General features: G+C 37.8%; 1 protein-coding gene across 1 annotated transcript; it reads left to right on the plus strand.

Moving 5' to 3' along the window:
- Nucleotides 1–3,292: 3,292 nt before the first annotated feature.
- On the plus strand, nt 3,293–22,071 carry LOC144633899 (D-inositol 3-phosphate glycosyltransferase-like). Its single transcript, XM_078492830.1, has 2 exons — nt 3,293–3,396; nt 20,742–22,071. Exons 1-2 carry the CDS (start codon nt 3,309–3,311, stop codon nt 21,923–21,925), a joined length of 1,272 nt encoding a protein of 423 aa, XP_078348956.1. The 5' UTR covers nt 3,293–3,308; the 3' UTR covers nt 21,926–22,071.
- Nucleotides 22,072–22,137: the final 66 nt, after the last annotated feature.

The raw sequence follows: 22,137 nt of genomic DNA on the forward strand, positions 1-22,137 counted from the left end.
TATACGATCACACATTCTTATGATAAGAGTGAAAAATGGCTGTCAAATACGTGATCTCTGTGATCTGTTCGTTGCTCTTATCAATGGGCACTCATGGAAAGTTACACGAACCGGCATTCGAGTTATTGGGGTAAATTTAACCCAAATTTTGATCAGGGTAAACGAAACTTCAGGGGGGGATACAGGGGGGGGGTTGGGGGGGTTTCCCCCCCCTTTTTTTTTAAAAAAAAAAAATTTAAATTTTTTTTTTATTTAAAAAAAAAAAAAAAAAAAAAAAAAATATTTTTCTTTTTTTTTTGTTTTTTTTTTCCCCCCCCTCCTCTCCCCCCCCCCCTCTTTTTTGGGGTTTGGGTTTGGGTTTGGTTTTATACCCCCCCCCCCCCCCCCCCCCCCCCCCCCCCCTTTCAAAACCCCCCCCCCCCCCCCAGTTAGAGTTAGCGGGGTTTTCGAGTTATCCGAGTTCGAGTTTACCAAGTTAAAATGACTGAAAACTGGAATCAAAGCACAGCCGTCTCAGCACGGCTGTGTTGGGCAAACATCAAATATGCAGTACTACGCGGTAAAAAATTCTAAGTACGTGTGTTCTCGTGTAGTGGAATAATGAGTCGTCTCAAGACTTTTTCTTTCCTTATTCTTACATTGGGCAAACACTTCGCTTATAAACATGCTTTGCCTATCGCGGAAAGATTTTGCGGCTGGATTATTTTAGTCAGGGCCTATTTATATGGAAGAGAGTTGTCTCTGGTGGGAGGGTTACCTTCTCCCCCTCACTACCTTTTGCCGAACTTTTATATGAGAACGTTGTCCCTGTTGACCGAGCCAAAACTTGTCCCTGTCGGTTGTCGGTCGGTTGGTTATCTATTATGGCTGCCTTTTCTAAAATCAGGATCGCTGATACCTCGACGAAGACCATTTTTGGACAAATTTACGACCGACTTCGATTTCAAATTACTGATGTGCAATGTGGTTTTGCCCGATTGCAGCAATTTGCGCATTCTCCGTATCTGTCCACTTCTCCCTGGTAGGCGAGGCAAAAATGACCAAACTGTTTATATGGAAAAAAGTTGCCTCGCTCCCAAGAGTCACCCTACCTTCAAAGCGAGTGACCCTCCATCCAGGGTCACCCTGTTCCCCGAGCGAACTTTGCAACTTCGCACATAAACAGTCACTTCGCAGCTATTTATAAAGAAGCGTATGAAAAGGTCTCTCGCCAGGGGTGGCTCGGTATGGAGGGTAACCCTCCTGCCAGGGTCAACTCTCCTCCATATAACAGGCCCTGAGAGCCACATCACGTGGCATACGTCACCTCCACCTGTCCCCTGGCGCCAAGTTGGCGCATAGGGCCTCACGGTAGGGCATAGGGCCTTAACAATTTTTGAGTGCTGTTGTTTTTAGGCGCAATTTGGACCAAACGCAATAGCCAATCAAGGGGCATGGGAATGCGGACTGTCATGAAATGTCCTGACTAGAGGCAGGACAACGGCCCCTTTGAAGTTTTGTTCGTTTAGACAAAATTTGACAAGACAAGTTGTTCGCAATTTTTTTGCGATTTTTTGACAAAATGTATCGAGCGTTTAACGCGGAGCAATAATAAGACAACTGCTTCTTTGTTGTCATGAATTGTTGTACATGTTTTGCGTCTTAAAAAAACGTATTCGCACTTGTTCTCTGCAACAAGTAAGTCATACTGTAAACGATGAAATCTAACAATAGGCTTATTCAGCTTGGTAGCGAGGCCAAGAGGACACAAACAAAAGAAACATGCTTGCAAAATTTCTTTTGTTTGTGTCCTCTAGGCCTCGCTACCAACCTGAATTTCAATATATCGAAAGAAGCCTATTGTTACGAAACTTGTCCGCTAGTGCGAATCGGCCCTGTGGATGCATTTAAAATAACCGGTATTTATCAAGGGGCCACTAAAACGGACGAGAAACTAATATATGCAAATCGGAGAAGCTTGTTCATTGAAGGGATGCGACAACATCATCATGGTAACTTTTAGAGAAACTTGAATACATGTATGCATTTCAGTCTTACTAAAGAGAGATTGCGAATGCCGACTCCAGTGTTGTACTACACTGCTTCTCAGTGTAACGACTAGCTACGGCATCCTGGGTACACGCAGTCAGGTGTCTTGTATTACTTACATAAATGACTTAGCTATTACTTAATCTGCATTTATTACATTCTTATTAATTACATTCAATTATAAATAACTTATACATGTAGTTAAATAGTAAAAAAACAACAAGATAAGAAACTACCTGGGGAAGCGATTGATCGAGACTTTTTTCGAATTTGAATCATCCACAACATTTAACGTCACATCCGGTCAATAAAATGGGCCAAGGTGGATCCACTGTCGCGTAAATATTTATGTACGTAAAACGTGCGTTAAAAAACGTATGTTGACAAATTTCCACTGTCGCGTTAAAAGTAATAAAGAGCGTTCCTTTTTTACGTGCTGTAAAGTTTTGTCCCTGGCCCGCCAGCCTGAATTTTGACGCCAAAAAGGAGGAAGATTGTGGGTAATTTGATTCAGTTTGCCTGTCGCCAAACTGAATGGCGTCCGCTGTAGACGAGCGTGTCCTTGTCCTTTACATTTGATGTAATAGACTGGTAAGACTCGTAAAAGAAGACGAAAATACCGCAAGAGATATTGGGAAAAAGCGTGAAACCGTTATCAAGTGGCCATGGGTGAAGACCACACATCCTAGTAAATGTAATGCGTGAATATGACCACGAGTCATTTTATAAATACTTCCGAAAGACACCATAAAGTTCTGAGCAGGCCCTCCCGGCTTCCCGATTCACAGTCTCCAAGACCTGACGCCAGGCGTTTTCTTTCACTACTGCGTTCTTACAATTTGGTTCGAAGTCAGTTCCATATTTCTTGAAATTTTCGATTTAAAACAAAATGGCCTCCACACGGTAAATAGTGTCATGTGACAAAATCCAAAGGTACGATTGGTTAAATTGCTGCGTAACCGCAGACAGCCGCGAAAAAAGTTGAACTCGGTTCAACTTTTCCGAAAACCCTCACGATCGCTACGTGCGTATGCGCGTGTGTGACGTACGTAAATACCTAGAAAAAACGTGACATTGGAAATTGGACAACGTAAAGTTAACGCGCGTAGCCGCGCACGTACAACTTCATTTAACGCGACAGTGGAAATACACCTAAAGGGAATGGGAATACGATAAGTCGCCATTTGTTCAAGGAAAACCTAACAAATCTAAGACTAATAGACAGGCTTTTACACTACTGAGTGTCCGCTCTTATTCAGTCCGCCCCTTGATCGAAAGTGATGGCAGCTCGCTCTCCTGGAGAAGATAAGTCGCAAAGGGAAAGCTCAGGAAATTTTGACGTCGGGTCTGACATGGAAGATGAAGATGGTAAGTTGCTGCTATTTAGCAACTGAGGTAAGCTTAATACAAACGCTCACTGGAGTCTCGCAAAGCTTTGTATAGCTGACTGGCGCTGGTACGTCGATTGAACACAGAAAGAACGTTCTTCACATTTACATAATCCATACAAGTACACTATTCACAAGAGACAACAGGCCTTGGTGTATAATGGCGTATCAAAAAATTGTCTTTCGCTTTTTTATTTTACTACTGGTAATCACAATTTGTTTGGGAATGCAAGCAGCATCGTGCATCTGTGTCCGTTCTATTTAAAAAAATGCATCCTTTAAACGCACTAGCTTTAATGGGACACCCAGGCGTTCAGAAAAGTCTACATCCTTTCGGAAGGAAGTTGGCTTACCTGTTTAGGAACAAATCCACCGGTTAAACGCCTAGCGGGGGTCTAGAGTTTTCCGTATAAAATATCTGCTATTCACTCGAAAGGAAGTCTTTTGGCCGGCGATTTTATTTGAGAAAGCTCTGCGAAGACGCCGACCGCAGCCTGTTGTTTCTTTCGCACGCTACAAGAAAATCAATAAACACGTAAGTGAAGAAATATTCAACATGACACGAGGGGGACAAAGAAAAACGAGCCCCGACGGGAACGAACCCATGGCCTCCCAGATACCGGTTGGGCGCCAACCAACTGAGCTACGAGAGACTCGTTGTGAGACACTTCGTTTGCGAAATTTGTTCCCTCCCTGAACTCTTTGTAAAACGTTGTATTCTATTCGGCTTATTAGAGCATGATAGCCTCTACTGCCAGAGCAGTTACAGCAGTTTAATACTGTGTTCCTTTTATGACAGTTTTCTGACTCGTATGCAAATTTTGTAAAGTTTCGCAAAGTCGCAAAGTCACGCTTGGACGAGAACAATATTGGCTGCGGTCACATCTACGACGTAACTAAAGTTTAACTTTTAGTCTCAAGTTTCGTGATTTCATACATAACTGTAGTATAAAAATGCTTTCGGTCACACCAATGCAATTAAGACGGAATCCACTAGGAAGTCGAGTAATATTTATTAAAGTTGGACAAAAATCAATTTCCAGAATAATTTAAATCCTTTTGCCTTATTTCCTACCCTTAATAAAAGGTAAAGATGTAAGTAATTATCCGTGATAACACCAACAACAATTTCTTATCAGAGTCTGAGAAAATGAATTTCAAAGTTCACAAGGTATGGGCAAAATCTCACGTGTAGCCATTTTGTAAATTCGTCTTAAGCGATTCAGTGGAATTCAGCGAAATTTCAATACCGTAGAATTCCGGTTATAAGCCCTGGGCTTATACAACTTCGTAAGGGGTTTTGGGTGGGCTTATAAGCGGAGGAGCTTATATCCGGGAGGGCTTATAAGCGGAATGAAAAAAACGTTTCAAAACGAGCCACGGGAGTGTTGATCGAAATACGTTCTTTAGTTGAAACGCATAATAAAGCAACATTTAGCCCGATTCAGTACTGTCGCCCGGTAGAGGGGGGCTTATATCCGGGGGGGCTTATAATCGGATGTATTTTTTTGTTTCCAGGATGATGGGCCTATAACCGGGGGGGCTTGTTAGCGGGAGGGCTTATAACCGGAATTTTACGGTATGTGTTTTCGATGTGTGGTGTTGTTAGAAAAGATTTCTTTTGATAAGATATTTGAAGCAGTAACAACAAAGTTTGCAAGAAGGTGGAAATAATTCTGGTACAACAATTTCTTATCAGAGTCTGAGAAAATGATATTTAAAGTTCACAAGCTATGGGCAAAAGCTCACATCTTTTAAGCGATTCAGTGGAATTCAGCGGAACTTCAAAATGTGTTTTCGATGTGTGGTGTTGTTAGAAAAGATTTCTTTCGATAAGATATTTGAAGCAGTAACACAAAAGCTTGCAATCATGTGTAAATAGTTTTGGTACATAATTTTGTCCAATGACTACTCGAAGTCCTGGCGGATTTCCTCTTAACTACACTTAGTTCCGATTAGCCCTATGATAATTTCGAAAAAAAATAGTTCATGACAGCCCTTGTTGTTGATCCGTTAAATGTAAAATGAAAGGCCCTTCTAGCAACCTCATGGTAATATAATAATAATAATGATGATAATAATAATAATAATAATAATAATAATAATAATAATAATAAAAATAATAATAATAATAATAATAATTGATAACTTTATTTTACGCAATTATAAAAATACAAGCACCGATAAAAAGGATTAAGAATTTTAAAAAAAGCTATATAAAAAGGTACAATGTCTTTGTATAAGCGAAAATTGAAATCCAAAAATAATTTCTAATATGCAATTAATTTTTTTTTCTATATTTCAAAATCAAATTTTACAAATGGTGATTATTTAAAGAAAAGTTGTAATTTTATACCTTGTTATTTTAAACATTTTTAGTATTCTGCCGTTGTAATTTAATGCTTTTCCATTCATCCGGCGTCCTTATATACCAGCGTAGCGTTGTAATCCTAATAATAACATTACTGAGGCAATTTTATCTGAGGAGTGCCGTACAAGTTGTGCTGTACGAAACTAGTTAGTAATAAAATGCCAAGTCGTATCTTCAGTTGATCAGAATGTCCTTTAATATATATATTTATATATTTACACCTCTGGGCAGCATCTCTCCAGTGATTTCTTGTAAGACTGTTTCCATGCCACTTCAACGTCATAGCAGACCATGTTAAGCATTTCAGCTTCAAAATCGCGGACTTCATTATGTCGTTGAATAGTGAAGCCACCGCGTCTGCAGATCATAGCATGGTGGTGTTATAATAATATTAATAATAATTCATTTGCATTATTAAGATCTGCACTCATTTGTCTTAGAGGCTCTAGGGCACGAAGAAGTCATCAGCGAGATATTAAGAACACTGACATTGAAATTGCAGAAAGTGTGTGTTTTAAATAGTTTTTCTTTTGGTTTTGGTTGCTACTCGAGTATCAAACGTAAAATGTAACCATTATGTTTCCTTTGCATTTTAAATGGCTCATTCCAATTTTAAACGCTTTTCAGATTTTATTTATTTTCTATATAATATATTTTGCTTTTCATTTTAACGTCTGTATCATAGAACCATTTATTGTAAAAAGTTTTGCACCACAGATAATAATAATAATAGTAATAATAATAATTACCATGGTGTAAAGTTTAAAGCTTGTGAGGCCGTGTACAAATTAAAATTAAAAAATACATGTAAAAAGATATCCAAAATATCGATGAAGTGCCGTCCTTTGCTCGATACGAAGAAGATTCTTGCAAAGTTTCCTCGATCCTCGCACTATTCTCGGATGTCCTCGATGAAGTGCCGTCCTTCGCTTTGTTTTCAAATAAGCGTTCAATAATGAAATGGTCTCACTTCATTTGCCTTTAAATGCTTTTTTATTATTTGAGTTGCGTCAATGGGTCACTGATGCTTTGTTCCCTCCGGCTTTGTATCGCAATTTTTTTTTCACCATCAAAATAATGTGTAACCTTTGAATATGTTTTACTCTCTTGGATGCGCTGGATTGCATTTTCAATTACTTCTCTGTCAGCACATTTATGATATACGTACCGGGCAGCGACAAGCGTTATTTTTGAGCATCCGATGAAATTTGAGAAAAAGCTGCCCCTGAGCACACGTGTTTCTGTTCGCCTCAAAAAGATGAAAAAACGAATGACGTGAACGAGATGACGTGAAGCGAAACAGAAACGTGCTGTGCAACTCGTGTTTTTCCAGTGAGCTGAAACGCTTATTAAATCACGTATGAATTTTGTACCTGCTATCAGTATTAAAGTCACAATCTCACTTCATTTCCCTTTTTGTCCTTTTTGAATGTTTTCGTTTTCTTTTTCATGGGAGTTGCGTGAGTGGGTCATTGATAGTTTGTGTTCTCAGGCTTCGTAGAGCAATTTTTTTACGGCTGAAAACAGATGACGTGACGCGAAACAAAAATGTGCTGCGATACGAACTGAAACGTTTATTAAATCACGTCACGTGGCAAGCGAAATTGCATGTATTTCATACCTGCTTTCCGTTAATCACAATCTCACTTTTTTTGCCTCTGATTTTTTCCCCCGATGGCAGTTGCGTGAATGGGTTATTGATGGCTTGTGCTCTCAGTAGAGCGATTTTTTAATAGTTTGATCCTCTTTCGCATTTAGGAAAATTTCTGTTGTAAATACTGATCAACCTCGTTTCCTTGTTTATGTTTAACGTAAGACAGTTAACAATCCCAAGATTGCTAAATCCCGTAAGAACTCCAGCAAATTGCTAGGTATTGCCTTCATAACTTGGGCACCAAGGCATCACTTAACGTATTTATTACGGATTCAATATTAGAAAGCATGGACAAGAAGCAGCTCACTGCGCTAGTATTGCTCGACCTCTCAAAGGCCTTTGACAGTATTAACCATATACGTTTACTACAGAAATTAACAAACATTGGCGCATCGCCTGCAACAGTGGAATGGTTCAAGAGCTATGTATCAAGTCGTTCCCAGTCAGTACGCATCCAATCTACACTGTCAGAGCCACTACAGGGTGCAATCCTTTCGCCACTTCGTTTCTGTATATACCTTAACGACCTACCTGGTCTACCCCTTTTCTGTGGCCTCGAATCGTCCGTCGACGATTCAAAACTATACCTATCCTTTCCTATGCCTGACATTGAAGAAGCAATGCAGAAACTTCAGCAAGATCTACATGAAGTTGCAACGTGGTGCTGTGAGAACGATTTATTAATAAATCCATATAAAACCAAATTTTTACTCATTGGCGCCAGGCATTGATGGGCAGACTTGAATCCACTCCATCAGTCTCTTTTTTGGGCAAGCGGCTTTATCCTGCAGCATCTGCCATGGATTTGGGTGTTTCCCTAGACCCCAACCTTACTTACAACAACCATATCTCCAGAGTTGTATCTTCATGTTTTTCTAAGCTTTGTCAGATAAACAGAGTAAGATCAAGCTTCCATGATAAGACCTTGGAAATGCTCATTAAGTCTCTAGTTAATAGCAAGATGCTATATTGCTCGACTGTTTGGGCAAACACGTCATCCTCGAACATAAAAAACTCCAGCTAGTCCAAAACTATGGTTGCAAAATTGTTACCAACTCAAGGAAGTACGACCACGTGACTCCACTTCTCCGTCAGCTAAAGTGGCTGCCTTTAAAAAGAACAACTAGCCTTTAGAGATTTAGTATTAATGTAAAAATGTCTAAATAATTTAGCACCCAGTTATTTAAGCAACAAGTTTTGTAAAAGGTCTGATGTTCATGGACGAAAAACCCGCCAACACCAGAGCTTGCAAATTCCACTGTTCAGGACCGCAGCAGGCCAAAGAACATTTACATACAGAGCCGTAAACCTATGGAACAGCCTTGATATTAAAATCAAAAACGCTAACTCTCTGTTCTCTTTTAAATCAAAGCTTAGGGATCATCTTTTAAACTTTTAATCATTACTTTATTTAGTTTTCAATTCTATTTACAAATATTAGTGTTAAGTAGATTTATTTTTTATTATAAATAGTTTCTGAAAAGCCCTATGGGGAGATTACTATTAAAGTTCGTATCTTTCTTATCTTTAGCGAGCGAAAGCCCGAATCCAAGGCTACACTTCGCACTAAATAGCCCATTAAACACCGTTTCGAAGCCGTATGTCTTCGAGAATCAGACAAAAGACCCTCCTAGACTGGTATTTAGAGAACATAGCCGTGATTTGAGGTCTTAAATTTTGAAGAAACATCGCCATTTACAATGTACATCTCGACAATCGAGTGATGCTGCACAGTGTGATGCTGCTTCCGCAGAGGTCCGCATAATAATATATTACTTTAATCTATTACAAATGTTCTTCAATCCACAAACAATATTGTTGAATCTAGATGCATCTTTATTTCTAATTAACGTACAATATTGAATGATGTATTATAACCAGTAATGGAAAATTCAAGTAGAAACCTTTTCAACACCAGATGTTTTAAAAGAGAAAGTTAAGTTAACATAAAGAGAAAACTCAGTATCTTCTAACACTACAGGCTGTATATGGTCAGGTGAAGTTTTCAAAAGAATAGAGATCTCAGCTAGTTCCATATAAAACTCCTTTATGGGAGTCAAGTGTGGTAAGGTTGTTTCAGAGACTTATCTTGATGGTAGATTTAGTGCATCCCTGTCTTCTTCAATGTAAATCCTGTTTTAAATCAATAAAACAGACATTAAAACAAATTACTAAGTATAAATCAAAGCTTTTCAAAGTACATGTACTTTTGACACTCAATCAGTGAAAATCACTCATCATTGTGTTAATGTTATAATTTGCAATGCTGTAATGGTCTTGCAAATGTTCAATGGTGCTTGTATTTTTCTGTACTGCTTGTAAATCGAGTGGCATAGAAAATGGGTAAAAACGAAGTGACAAATTGATTAAATGCAGCATTCATTAGGGTATTAAGTTAATTAATGGCAATCAGACTAAGTTATAAACTTGTAGTTCTTTAAATTTATGCTTACCAGATGCTTATTTCAAATGTGTGGATCAGTAATTTTTAGCAATTTGCCATTTGCTCCATTTAATTCCTCATTTGTGTAAAAAGCATTCAGCAGGAATGCTGTACAGCCAGAACCTTATGCTCATCTGGAGGCCAGCTGGCCAAAACGTGTTGGCATAAACATACGCATTTGAACCTGGGATGAGTTCTACCATCTACAAATAAAGCAATTATACAAATTATGAACAGTTAATGAAAAGATAATCATTAATAACTACTAAATTACAAATAACAGGTAGAAATGCAATCTTATGAAAAAAAATAAAATCATTTTTTTTAGTATATTATTTTGTACTTAGCTTATTACATAAGAGCATCCCCATCAATCATACATTTAGACAGCCAATATACCACTTGACAAGTGCATCTTGGGGTCAGTATTCTTCCAATTATCCCCAGCTAGCCTGATAAGCAGGAATGCTGTTGCCCCATGTTAATGATATAGAGAAAGCCATTCTTGTGCGCATAGCCACTTGTCCCTCCTCTTAGTTCATGGGGCCTATACATGAGGAACAGGTAATTCTAGAACATGATGTGATTGTTTTTAACAAAATGCATCTTGAAGATAACTTGAAGTCTAGCAAATCAAATCAACTGTTTTAGAATCCCTTTTTAGTGTGGGCGAGTTTTAAAAAACGGTTGATTCAGTTGAGTCTGCATCACTGGACTTGTTTGACTCACTGTGGGCTTATTCTTGATATACAAATGCTGAGTTGGAGGTTCTGGTACTAATTGCATGCAGTGGCTAATGCAGCAGTACACATAAGCTTACCTTTAGTTTGTCAAATTTCCTTTGTTTTTTTTAACTCATCGTTATCTTGTTTGATCATTTTCAGACTCATTGATATTCAGTTCACATGGTTGCTGGCTTGGTCTTTTGATTGCTGTTGTTGTTTTGCGAACTGTGCTTTGTAAGTATTGCTGTCTTTATATTTATCAACCTTCTCATTGTCTTTAGCCATAACATTAATATGGAAGCTAGTACATTAAAAATTCCATCTTTCAAGAACTGGCAGGCGCGTACCTGCCTTTAAACAAATAAGCACGGGCTTACAAGTCGTTCGGACGGTTTAATAATTGTTTTAAGTTGTATTAGAACGATTCACGACTTAGTGCTCACGTTCTCTTTTAAACCTTGAATTTGGTCATTTGACGTTGTTGTTTTGCAGAGAACGGCAAAGAAATGTTCGAAAATGCATGATGCACGTGCAGATTTGCTAATTAAACCTATTGTTTTATGACGTTCTCGTTACTTCTTTGACCACACTCTGCATTTTGTTTAATATTTAATATTTCTTGTTCGATATGGAATCCTAGCATTTGCCAAATTTAAGCGTCCAGATTGCACCAGGTTGCATCTCAGAGTACTTTAATTTTCAAAATTTTCCGGGGGTGGCATGCCCTCGGACCCCCTCATAATGCCAATATTCTGAATTATGCCACGCCAGGGCTTACAAAAACCAAAAAAGGCTAGGAACACCCCTGACTGGACTAGGGGTGATTTCTAAACAAATGGAATAATATAAAACTAGATTGATTGAAATCAATTAATAAAGCTTATTCTACAAAAACTTTAAGGAAAAGCTCGTACATACACATAAACATGCATGTGTAACAAAGTGCTCAGGGATATAAAAACCGTAGTGTTAACAATAGAAGACATACATCGATTTGAGAATTATTGAACTATTTATATTTATTTGTTAATATAGTGCAAAGTGGCACTGATACACCACAAACCTAAAATACACCACAAATCAAGAAAAAACATTTTCATTCAGTCTTTCGCCAATAGTTATTGTTGTCCTCGCAACAGTGGAACCGCTTCCTAGATTATAACACTGCAGAATTTGCCGATTTTTTGTTCAGCCGTGGTGCTTCGTTGATCTTTGCTGAAAAGAAGTATAAAAGATCTATGCTAGGATTACAATGTAAAATAACCCGAGACAAAATTCAGTCATCTTTCATGTTGTTTTACCTTTTTTGAATGAAATTCCTTTTTACCAACTTCAAATTGTCGAAAAAGAGAGCGAAAGAAAGGATCGAGAAAGAAAGAAATCTTCAAAATGAACTCGACAAGGCAAAGAAAACATTAGATAAAACGTTAAGTGATTCCAACACTTTTCACTATCACGCAGCTCGGGAAAAACTAGAAGCATTCTATGAAGAGAAAACAAAAGGAATAATAATACGTGCACGTGCCCGATGGCACGAACATGGTGAAAAAAGTACAAAATATTTCTTGAACTTAGAGAAAAGAAATCATGTCAAGAAATGTATACGAAAATTATACATTAATGGTGTAATTAACACAGATCCGACTTACATTTTAAGGGAACAGGAACGTTTTTATTGTGATTTATATAAAAGTGGCAATAACGATCCAGACATTGCCCTAAAAAGGTCCACCTTTTTAGGTGATTTAAATATACCAAAACTTTCCGAGGAACAGAAAAGAGCGTGTGAGGGTAAAATCTCGCTAGAGGAATGTTCTTGTCTCCTTGATAGCTTTCGCGATAACAAAACACCAGGAAACGATGGTATTCCTATTGAATTCTATAAAAAATTCTGGCCTCTAATTGGCGACAGTTTTATAAGATGTGCAAATGAGTGTTTTGAAAAAGGTGAGTTGTCCTGCTCCCAAAAACAAGCGGTGATCACTCTTATCGAGAAGAAAGGAAAAGATCGCTCACTCCTTGAAAATTGGCGCCCAATTTCCCTTGTTAATGTTGATACGAAAATTATGTCAAAAGTAATAGCTTCAAGAATTAAAAATGTTTTACCCGAGATTATTCATCACAACCAGACAGGATACGTCAAGGATCGCTTTATAGGCGAAACTATTCGATCTATTTACGATGTAATGGACTACACTGTCGAAGAAAACATCCCAGGCCTCATGATTTTTATTGATTTCAAAAAAGCTTTTGACAGTGTAGAGTGGGATTTTCTTTTGAAATGCCTAGAAGCTTTTAATTTTGGCCCAGACTTCATTCGCTGGGTCAAAACGTTTTATAAAAACATACAAAGCTGCACCATTAATAATGGTACTGCTTCACGATATTTTACGCTCGAGCGAGGTGTCCGGCAGGGAGATCCACTCTCCCCTTACCTTTTTATATTAGTCGTTGAAACTCTGGCAATTGCTATGCGTCAAAACAAAAATATTAAAGGAATAATGATCGAGAACGAGGAAACTAAGCTTTTACAATATGCAGATGATACAACTGCAGTGCTCTCAGACATTAATTCAGCAGAAACATTGTTTGAGTTATTGGATAGTTTTAAAGCGATTTCGGGACTTGAGATAAACTGTACAAAAACCGAAGGCATGTGGATTGGATCATCTAAGGAAAACAAAACGAAACCCTTCGGAATCAAATGGCCGAATGAACCGATTAAGGCCCTTGGAGTGTATTTCACTTATGATCAGAAACTGCTTAAAGAAAAGAATTTCATTGAAAGATTGGACAGCATCAAAAAGCTTATCAACATTTGGTCCTCAAGAGGCCTATCAATTTACGGAAAGGTGACAATTATAAAATCATTTCTAATCCCAAAATTTGTTTACACATGCTCGCTTTTGCCCACACCTAACGAATTGGTTAAACAATTGAATCAATTGCTATTTAAATTCCTGTGGAAAGGAACAGACAAAGTAACACGCTTGTCAGCAATAAATGAATATGGGAAAGGTGGCCTAAAAATGATCGACCTAGAGAGCATGGTTAAATCTTTAAGATTAGCATGGCTAAAACGAATATTTTATGGCAATGATGGAACATGGAAGCAGTACTTAAAACACCAATTAAAATCCATTGGGGGTCTTTTCTTTTTTAATTGTAACTACGATGTTAACGATTATACAATCTCTTCCCAGTTTTATCGTGAACTGTTATTGTGGTGGTCGCAATTCCGCGAAAATTTTGCTACCGAAAGGAACTGGCAAAACATCATTTGGAATAACAAAGAAATACGAATAGACAACAAGCCTGTTTATTACAAAAATTATGTTGAATCTGGAATCATCTGTATAAAGGATCTGCTATTCAATTTAAACAATATTGACTCCTTTGACCGCGTTTCATATAAAATTAGTAAAACTAATTTTTTACAATGGGCAGGCCTTCGCCACTCTATACCCAACCTTTCAAAAGGTAGATATGCATGCCCGCCACTTACATCGCCTTCATTTTTCATTGACCACAACATCTTCGACGTGAAGAAAAAGAAATCAAAAGATTATTATTCGCTTCTTGTTATGAACAAAGCACAGCCTCCTAATATTGTTCATAAATGGAAAAGCGATTTCAATATTTCGGATGATCAACTACGAGAATTTTTCACATTACCTCATTCCGTTGTACTCGAATCATATGTAAAGGCCTTTCAGTACAAAGTACTTAACAATATTCTTTACACGAACACGAAATTACACAAAATTGGTTACAGAACAAATGATTTATGTACTTTCTGTGAAGCGGAACCAGAAACTTTGTATCACTTTTTTTACCAGTGCTCCCGCGTCAGGCAGTTTTGGAATGATTTTGAATCTTACTGGTACCTCTTATCAAATCAAGCAGTTCGTCTTACTTTGCAAAACGTTTTGTTTGGAATAATATCAAAACAATGCCCTTCACTTGATTTACTAAATTATTTTATTATTATTGGAAAATTGTTTTTATGGGACTGCAGAAGAAACCAAACATATCCTAAAATTCAAGGTTATCAGAACAAAATACTTACTAAATATGAAACTGAAAAGAAAATTAATAAGAAAAGATATTTCGAAAAGAAGTGGATATATTCTCCCAGATAATAAGTAAGGAATTATAGTGCTAGATTCGCTTTTTTTTTTTTTTCGTGTGTTTGTTGCTTATTTCTTTTTGTTGCGTGTATTAATTTCGATTATTAAAAGTCCAAACTATTGATGTAAACTTGCTATATGGAAATTATTATCATCTGTTACTTAATTGTAAATTAACACTTGTTACTTTTTTTTATTCCAATCACCTATGTAATGCTAAGTGTGTAAATATCAATAAAGGAAAAAATTAAAAAAATAAAAAAAAAAAAAAAATTAAATTTAAAAAAAAAACTTCAAATTGTCCGGATATGTACAAGTAATTTATCATCTTGGCCGAACATTGTCCGGTGACTGTCCATTATTTTAAGCCCTAGTTGGTATTACAAACCCACTCATAATTTGTCTTTTATTGCGACACAATAGCACACAAGCAATCAGAAATATTCAATTGTTTGACCTGTCTACTCCTTACAAAAGATAGAGTCAGGTGTGGCCTGATAAAAAGTCTTGTGACCTGGCTTTCAACTGTATGTCTGCCCATTTGTACATTTTGTGTTAACCTCTTCACTGCCTCTATGACGTTCTGAGTACGTCATGATTTCTGTATTTCAAGTGCCTAAATGAAGTACTGAGTACGTCAAGAAAATAAAGGCCACAGTTGAAACCCTGGCACACTGAATTTAAAAGCCTTCGGCAGATGTGACCCAGAAAGACTTTTGGTAGCCTGGTAACTACTCGTCATCAGTCTCTAAAACCCTGCCTCTCGGTTTTTTCGAAAATTTTGACTGTATCAGTCCGCCATCTTGTTTTTCGAATTCGTGGCCGAAGAAATCATTTGTTTGACTTGTAATATCAGCGTAAAGATGAGATGTTCAAATGCCGAATGTGAAAAGGATGTTAAGCGGAGCACTTGAGAAGCAAGTTGGTGAAGGCGTTATGGAGAAATATATGCAGAAGATCGAGCGATCGTGGAAGGATTTCGAAAGCTGTATACACCGATTTCACAAATGGCGGACGCGCGGAAAAGAACTGGTACTGAAGCATGAAAACGAGGCGTTTTAGGATAAACAACTTTCGTGTTACAAGGGAAAAAGTGAAAATTGCAGGAGTTTTGAAGCTCTCCTTCGTTAAATGGGGTTATTAGATCGTTTTCTAGGTTGATTTCGAGATAACCGAGTTCGAAATAAGTTCGCGGCCTAATATTTGTCGTTTTGTTTCGGGTTGTAAGCAAAACCCTGAGCTGCACATGGCTTAAAATATTGAAATACGGCGGGTCGCCAAAGACTTTAAACTGCTCGGACTCATCAAGAAATGCTCCGGTATTCAGACGAGTGTACACATTTTCTTGAGGATTTTGGTGAGTCATTGAAGAATAACGAAAATAAACACGCAAAAATGTATTGCCTGTGTAAACATACATGTACGTTGTGAAAAAATGTGTAACAATGAATTTTCGGGCTGGTTTCTTTTTTTTTTCTGGTGAAATAACCATATGTGATCCCCAAACGTACCTGAAACACATCAATAAAAACGTGTTATTCTCAATCGACTTAGTAGTTTTTTCTTTGGACCTAGTAGGAGTAGATTTTTGTATTTTAGAAAAAAATTGTATTCAAATAATTTAGACAGACTAAAGCGGCTATTAATTCGATTACATTGTAAACATAAAGCATCAGCTCGATCCACGCAAAGGACAGTAAATGTTCAACACAATCTTTAGTAAACAAGATCATCACAATATTCCCCAAGTCATGAAGGAAAATAATGCTATTTATTCTGTAAATTTAGTGAAATCTGCTGGAATACCTTCTGCTGCGTCGGACGACGTGAATTTCATCTCAGGGAAGAAATTAATCACGTGCTAGGCAACCACGACGAAGGTCCAACTGATAGAACAAATATTCACGGTTTCGCTTCATTTTACAAGCTTTTCCAGGACACCGTGAACGAAGATGCCCTCTGCATTAATTAATATTAAGCTGAGATCATTGGAAGCGATTTTTATTTATCTATCAAGTATTCTCAAATATAATGGTTTATTACAAAGAAGAAACATATCATAGCATTGGAATTTAATACCGGTAGTCTCCGTCTGTTTAAATAATTTGTCAACATTTCAACGATTTGCCTTACAGTAGCACAACAAAGGTATTTTGCGAAGTATAAAAAGAATTTAAATGCGAGGGAATAATAGTAAATAAAATTTGTTTCGAGGAAATGTGACCGGTTAAGGAAGCTGAAAGTTGAAGTTTGACTTGTCAAGTCCCTATTCAAGCCTATTCACAGCCGGCGGTTATTTCAAAGCCGGTCTTCGTGCGCTACTAAAGATCCGCAAGGAGACAGAGTTAGCATTTTTCGTTTGCTTTCACAAAAGTGAAAAGAACATACCATGACGGCGTTTGAAAATTAGTTTCGAAATCGTTCCGTGTTAATTTTTACCGGCCAACAGTTGTCGAAGCTCCAGTTGGAAAACCAATACTTTACCTCTGTTTTTCTGCTGATCTACGGTCCCTTTCTGCTTGCAATACGGAAACAAAAATAAATACTAGACTGTAAACTCGTTTAGAATACCGTAATCTCGAAAACTTGGAAGGAAAACGGTCTATTTCCCCGTTTAACGAACAAAAACGTCAGAACTCGCGTAATTTTCACTTTTCCCCTTGTAACACGAAAGTTGTTTATCCTAAAACGCCTCGTTTTCATGCCTCGTACCAGTTTTTTTCCGCGCGTCCGCCATTTGTGAAATCGGTGTATAATGTTCAAAATTCTGTTTATAACATCGAATATGCATGAAGGTATTATGTTGAAATATTAAAGCTGTTAGTAAATTTTTCAATACAGTTTAAAAACCATGTGTCCTTGTCGTTATGTTTATGCAATTATTTAAGAGTTATTTTTGCTTTCATTCGGCTCTGTTGTGTTGCCTCATTAATTATGCACGTCAGCTTTGGCACTGAGCGTTACAGAGGGGTCGGCAGTGAAGGGGAAAACCCCCCGGGGGCCGGGGGGCACTCCCCTATATGGCCTATACGGGGACGTGCCGCTGGATAGGGTATGGTTTTTGACTCCTCCGGTCCTGAACAGGGTATATAATTTCAAGCTCCTCTGTCCTAAACAGGACCTGAAGCTGTCCTAGACAGGATATGGCTGCAAGACTGTCGTCCATGTATTTACATTGTTTTCGGTTTCGCTTCAATAAAAAGCATTATTTTATTCGGTGGGATAGGTGTTTTAGCATTTCAATGCTTCAAACATCGCGTATGGGACGCAATCACAATAAAACAATGAATCGTAAATGATTGTTGAGGTTGTCCTTTGTCCTAAATAGGGTCTAAGAATAGGGGGTGTTGTCCTACACAGGGTAGGCATTTTAAGTTTTTATTGTCCTAAACAGGGTCAGGGTTTCAAGCCTCCAGCGGCACCCCTATACCAAAACTTAGGTCAAGTGCCCCCCCCCCGGGGGGGAAACTCCTTGATAGTTAAATTAATTAATTATTTCACAAGTTTTTCCACATGCCGTTTGTTGAGAGTATTTTAATGCTATTTTTTCAATAATTCACAGGTCTATTCGCAGGTGCATTTTTTTTCATATTTTGTTCACATATTTTTTCACAGGCTTTTTTACAGGTACTAAATTTTTTAATTTGTGGACAAAATGTAGCCTTTGCAAAATTCACATGTTTTTTTCTGAGAGTGTTTCTGTGTCACATGCTTTTACACAGGTTTTTCACAGGTTCTCATCCAATAGTGTATATATATATTTAGCATCCTTGTAATTATTGCCAGTGTGTCTAAGGCCACCATGTTGTTATACTTAACAATTAGATTATGAGCTCGAGATTTCTATCGTGTGATAGTTGATGAGGGCGAAGCCCGAATCAACTATCACACATAGAAATCGAGAGCGAATAATCTAATTGTTTTAGTATAAATCTACTAGACGTTCAAAACTTAACAACAAAACAGGTTCTCGTTTTTATTAAATAATGATGCAAATAAGTCACACAACACGCGGATAATTGACAACTTCACCACATTGCATTGGCTTCTGTGCGCGCGTTTGCATTTCATTCACGATTTATTGAAACCGTTATATGCCCGAAACTGAAGGAAAAGCCAAGTTTTTTATTGTAAAATGACGATTGAAAGATGTACTGGCGTACAAGGGCCCTTGGAAGTCAAGTTTTTTTAAAATTCGAAAGCGTAAAAGATAAAAAAAAAGTTAAGCGAGTTGTTCGCAAGGAAGAAACCACATTGCACTGTTTAGCTTCTGTGTGCGCCTTTGCATTTCATTCACGATTTATTTAAACCGTCGTTTGCTCGAAATTGAACTAAAAGCCGGATTTTCATTGTAAAATGACAATTTAAAGATAGTCTGACTTACAAAGGCCCTTAGGAAGTCAAGTTGTTTTATATGTAGGAAACTTGAACGATAAGAAATTTATGAAAAGTTGAACGATTCGCCCGCAACCTTGAATTCGCATTCAATTTTGTTGTTTTATTTAAGTCTTATTGATGCATTAAAAAACTTGCAGGTCGAATCTGTTTAGCCTTTCTTTAACTGCTCCTTGATGGGACGATGAAACTGTGTTAGTTTGCCAGACATTTTAAACTTTATTTCCACAAAATGTCTCGGTGAAACGCATCTCTGAATGTTATAAAATTATAGATTCGCCCGCTTTTAAAAGCGTAAACGAATATTAATTGCTTTTCTTACCGTGTAAAATCTTCATTACATATTTCGGTACAGTCTTTATCTTCTCCAACATCGGCTGGAATAGTAAATAATCCAAGTCCTTCTTTACGGTCAATTTAAAAGCCAGAAAAGCGAAAAAGCGGCGACCATTCTGTTGACAACCGCACGCTGTTTCGCTACTCACCTTCTACAACAGAATAGAAGGTGAGTAGCGTAGCCAATCAGAGAACAGCATTCGTGATAGAACGCTAGTAGATTTATACTAATACGTAATATCCGATTCCCTCTAAAGCGCGCGCCTGCAGGGAATCACGGTAGTTGTATTCATCAAACCATGCGCGAGACTCAGCAAAGTGCATCGTTGTTGAGTCTCGCGCATGGTTTGATGAATACAACTACCGCGATTCCTTGCAGGCGCGCGCTATAGGGAGAATCGGGTATTACATGCAGCTTTAACTCAATTGGAAAGCAGTTCCCGATACGTTTTCCATCAGGAGTTATAATTGTAAAGCTCTGAGAGTTGAATTACCCTTAAGGAGTACTCTTCAAATCCAAAGGGTTAATTGAAGTGATGTATGTATCTGACTAACAACAAAATTTCTTGTATATGACGCTTACATGTAAGCTGCAATATCAGTTCCATTATTTTGAAAGACAAAATTTCATTTGCGTTTTTACAATAATTGAGCTAATTCTCGCGCGCTGAGTGACTAATGTTTGTCGTCAATAAGAATATAGACACATGAACCTCGTCGCTGACGCAATCAGCGAAGGTTTTGCCAAACATTTCAACACTGAATTAGCACTGCATTCTTGACGTGGTGAGAATAATACCCCAAAACTAGTAGTCTTCAATAAGGAAATCATGCAAAATCTATCTGTTAAAAAGTGTTGTAGATCCACTCGCCTAGCTGCTCGATAATCTACAATACTTTGACAATGTTATGACGCCAATATTTATCATCAATAACAGGACAGACGCATAAGAGAACTGGTGTCAATTTGTTAAATAACAGTAACAGTAAATAGCAATTATAAGACTGTCTTTCTAGACGAAAAGAGCAAGAGTACGTTATAAACACAATATTTTTGTCCGACCTTAATGCTTGCAAGATAGCAAAGCTATTCTAGGAAGGCTACGAAGATTGTAAGATTTTAAGAAGAGTTACATTTGAAAAGAATATGCTTTGATTGTTAATAGCATGGTACATCAAACCTTTTTCCCTCCCAGCAGTTCGTGCTGTTCTTTAAAAATGTAGCCTATATTATTACTTTCCAATTTATATCTGTTTCTGTTTCATTTTAGTGCGACCAAAATCACGGTCCAGACAAAATAAACCAAAAATCGAGGTTGTTATGGCCACAGATGCTTTGGGCTGGAATACAACTACAAATAGATTGTTAGCACTCGCCTTGGCTAAGGATAAGAGACTCAGATTTAGAGGATTTGTGCCCAAAGATACCGCGGGGAGACAGACAGAACTTGCATCACAAATTGAACTTCTTGAATATGAGAACATCGATGGAGATTCACCAATTGATCATGAGCTGTTGGATTTTCCACCTGACAGTCTTCATATGGACTATTTCATAATGCACTCTTTCACGCCTGAACTAGAGAAACAAGCTGAGCGAATTTGCCAAGCCAGGAAATGCAAATGGATTCATGTTGCGCACACTGTCAGTGGACTGGACCGTGAAAAAATTTTTAAGGATGCAGGCATAGTTATACGTAATATACATAAACCGGTTGAACAGAAGGCTGATCTCGTTGTGACAATTGGTCCCAAGGTAGCCGAGGCCTACAGGGATGCTCTACGGCCATGTGGAAAAGAAGCGAATGTAATTGGTCTAACTCCCCCCATTTTTCCTGAATTCAATGGTGTCCATCAAATCCATGAGCATCAAGACAAAGTTTTCGTCATATTCATGGATAGTTCATATCCAGGTGCATATTTCAATTCCAAAGGATGTGACATTGCTATTAAAGCATTTTTATCATTACCGGACATGTCTTATCACCTCTTATTTGCTGTGAGAGATGGAGGTGATACTTCAGAATTAACAAAAACTGCGCTTGATGAGGGCATACCTAAGAATCAATTCACTGTGAAGCCTTTTTCGCACTTCCCAAAAAGTTGGGCCACGTGTTTTGATGACTTTTATGTTGATGTTGTCATCATGCCTTCCAGGATCGAGGGTTTTGGGTTAAGTGGTCTATATGCCATTTCTGCCAACATACCTGTTCTTGTTAGCAAACATTCTGGACTTGCCATGGCTCTGAAGACATTACCTTCTGGAGCAAACCATGTAGTAGAGTCTGATGAACCTCAGATCTGGGCTGAAAGAATTTCGGCGATTAGAGCAAAGAAACCAGCCATCCGTGCTTTGAAAGCAGAACAACTCAAGAATGAATACAAAGATAAATTTAACTGGGAGGATCAGTGCAATATATTGGTGGAGAGAATGATTACCGAACATGGTAAGTGATGACTGAGTTTTTTATAGAATAGGATACCAGATTGTAACTTACAGCTACTCGTGAACTATTGTCAAATCCTGATAAATATTATAATGTCTTGCCACCCAAGACAAAAACCACAAAATGTCTATTGAGCAGAGTATCATTTACGTTATGGAGTACTTTATGCACAGATGAAACTTGTTAAGACATTATTGGAACAATTGATGGTTACTCTTTT

This window comes from Oculina patagonica, chromosome 1 (genome assembly GCF_052425735.1).
Source record: "Oculina patagonica isolate OP01 chromosome 1, crgOcupat, whole genome shotgun sequence".
NCBI lineage: Eukaryota > Metazoa > Cnidaria > Anthozoa > Scleractinia > Oculinidae > Oculina > Oculina patagonica.

What these genes read in the sequence shown, in the direction of transcription:
- LOC144633899 (XM_078492830.1), top strand. Translation starts at nt 3,309, where the DNA reads ATGGCAGCTCGCTCTCCTGGAGAAGATAAGTCGCAAAGGGAAAGCTCA. An exon ending in TGACATGGAAGATGAAGATG is followed by an intron (nt 3,397 to 20,741) that starts GTAAGTTGCTGC and finishes GTTTCATTTTAG; the next exon opens with TGCGACCAAAATCACGGTCC.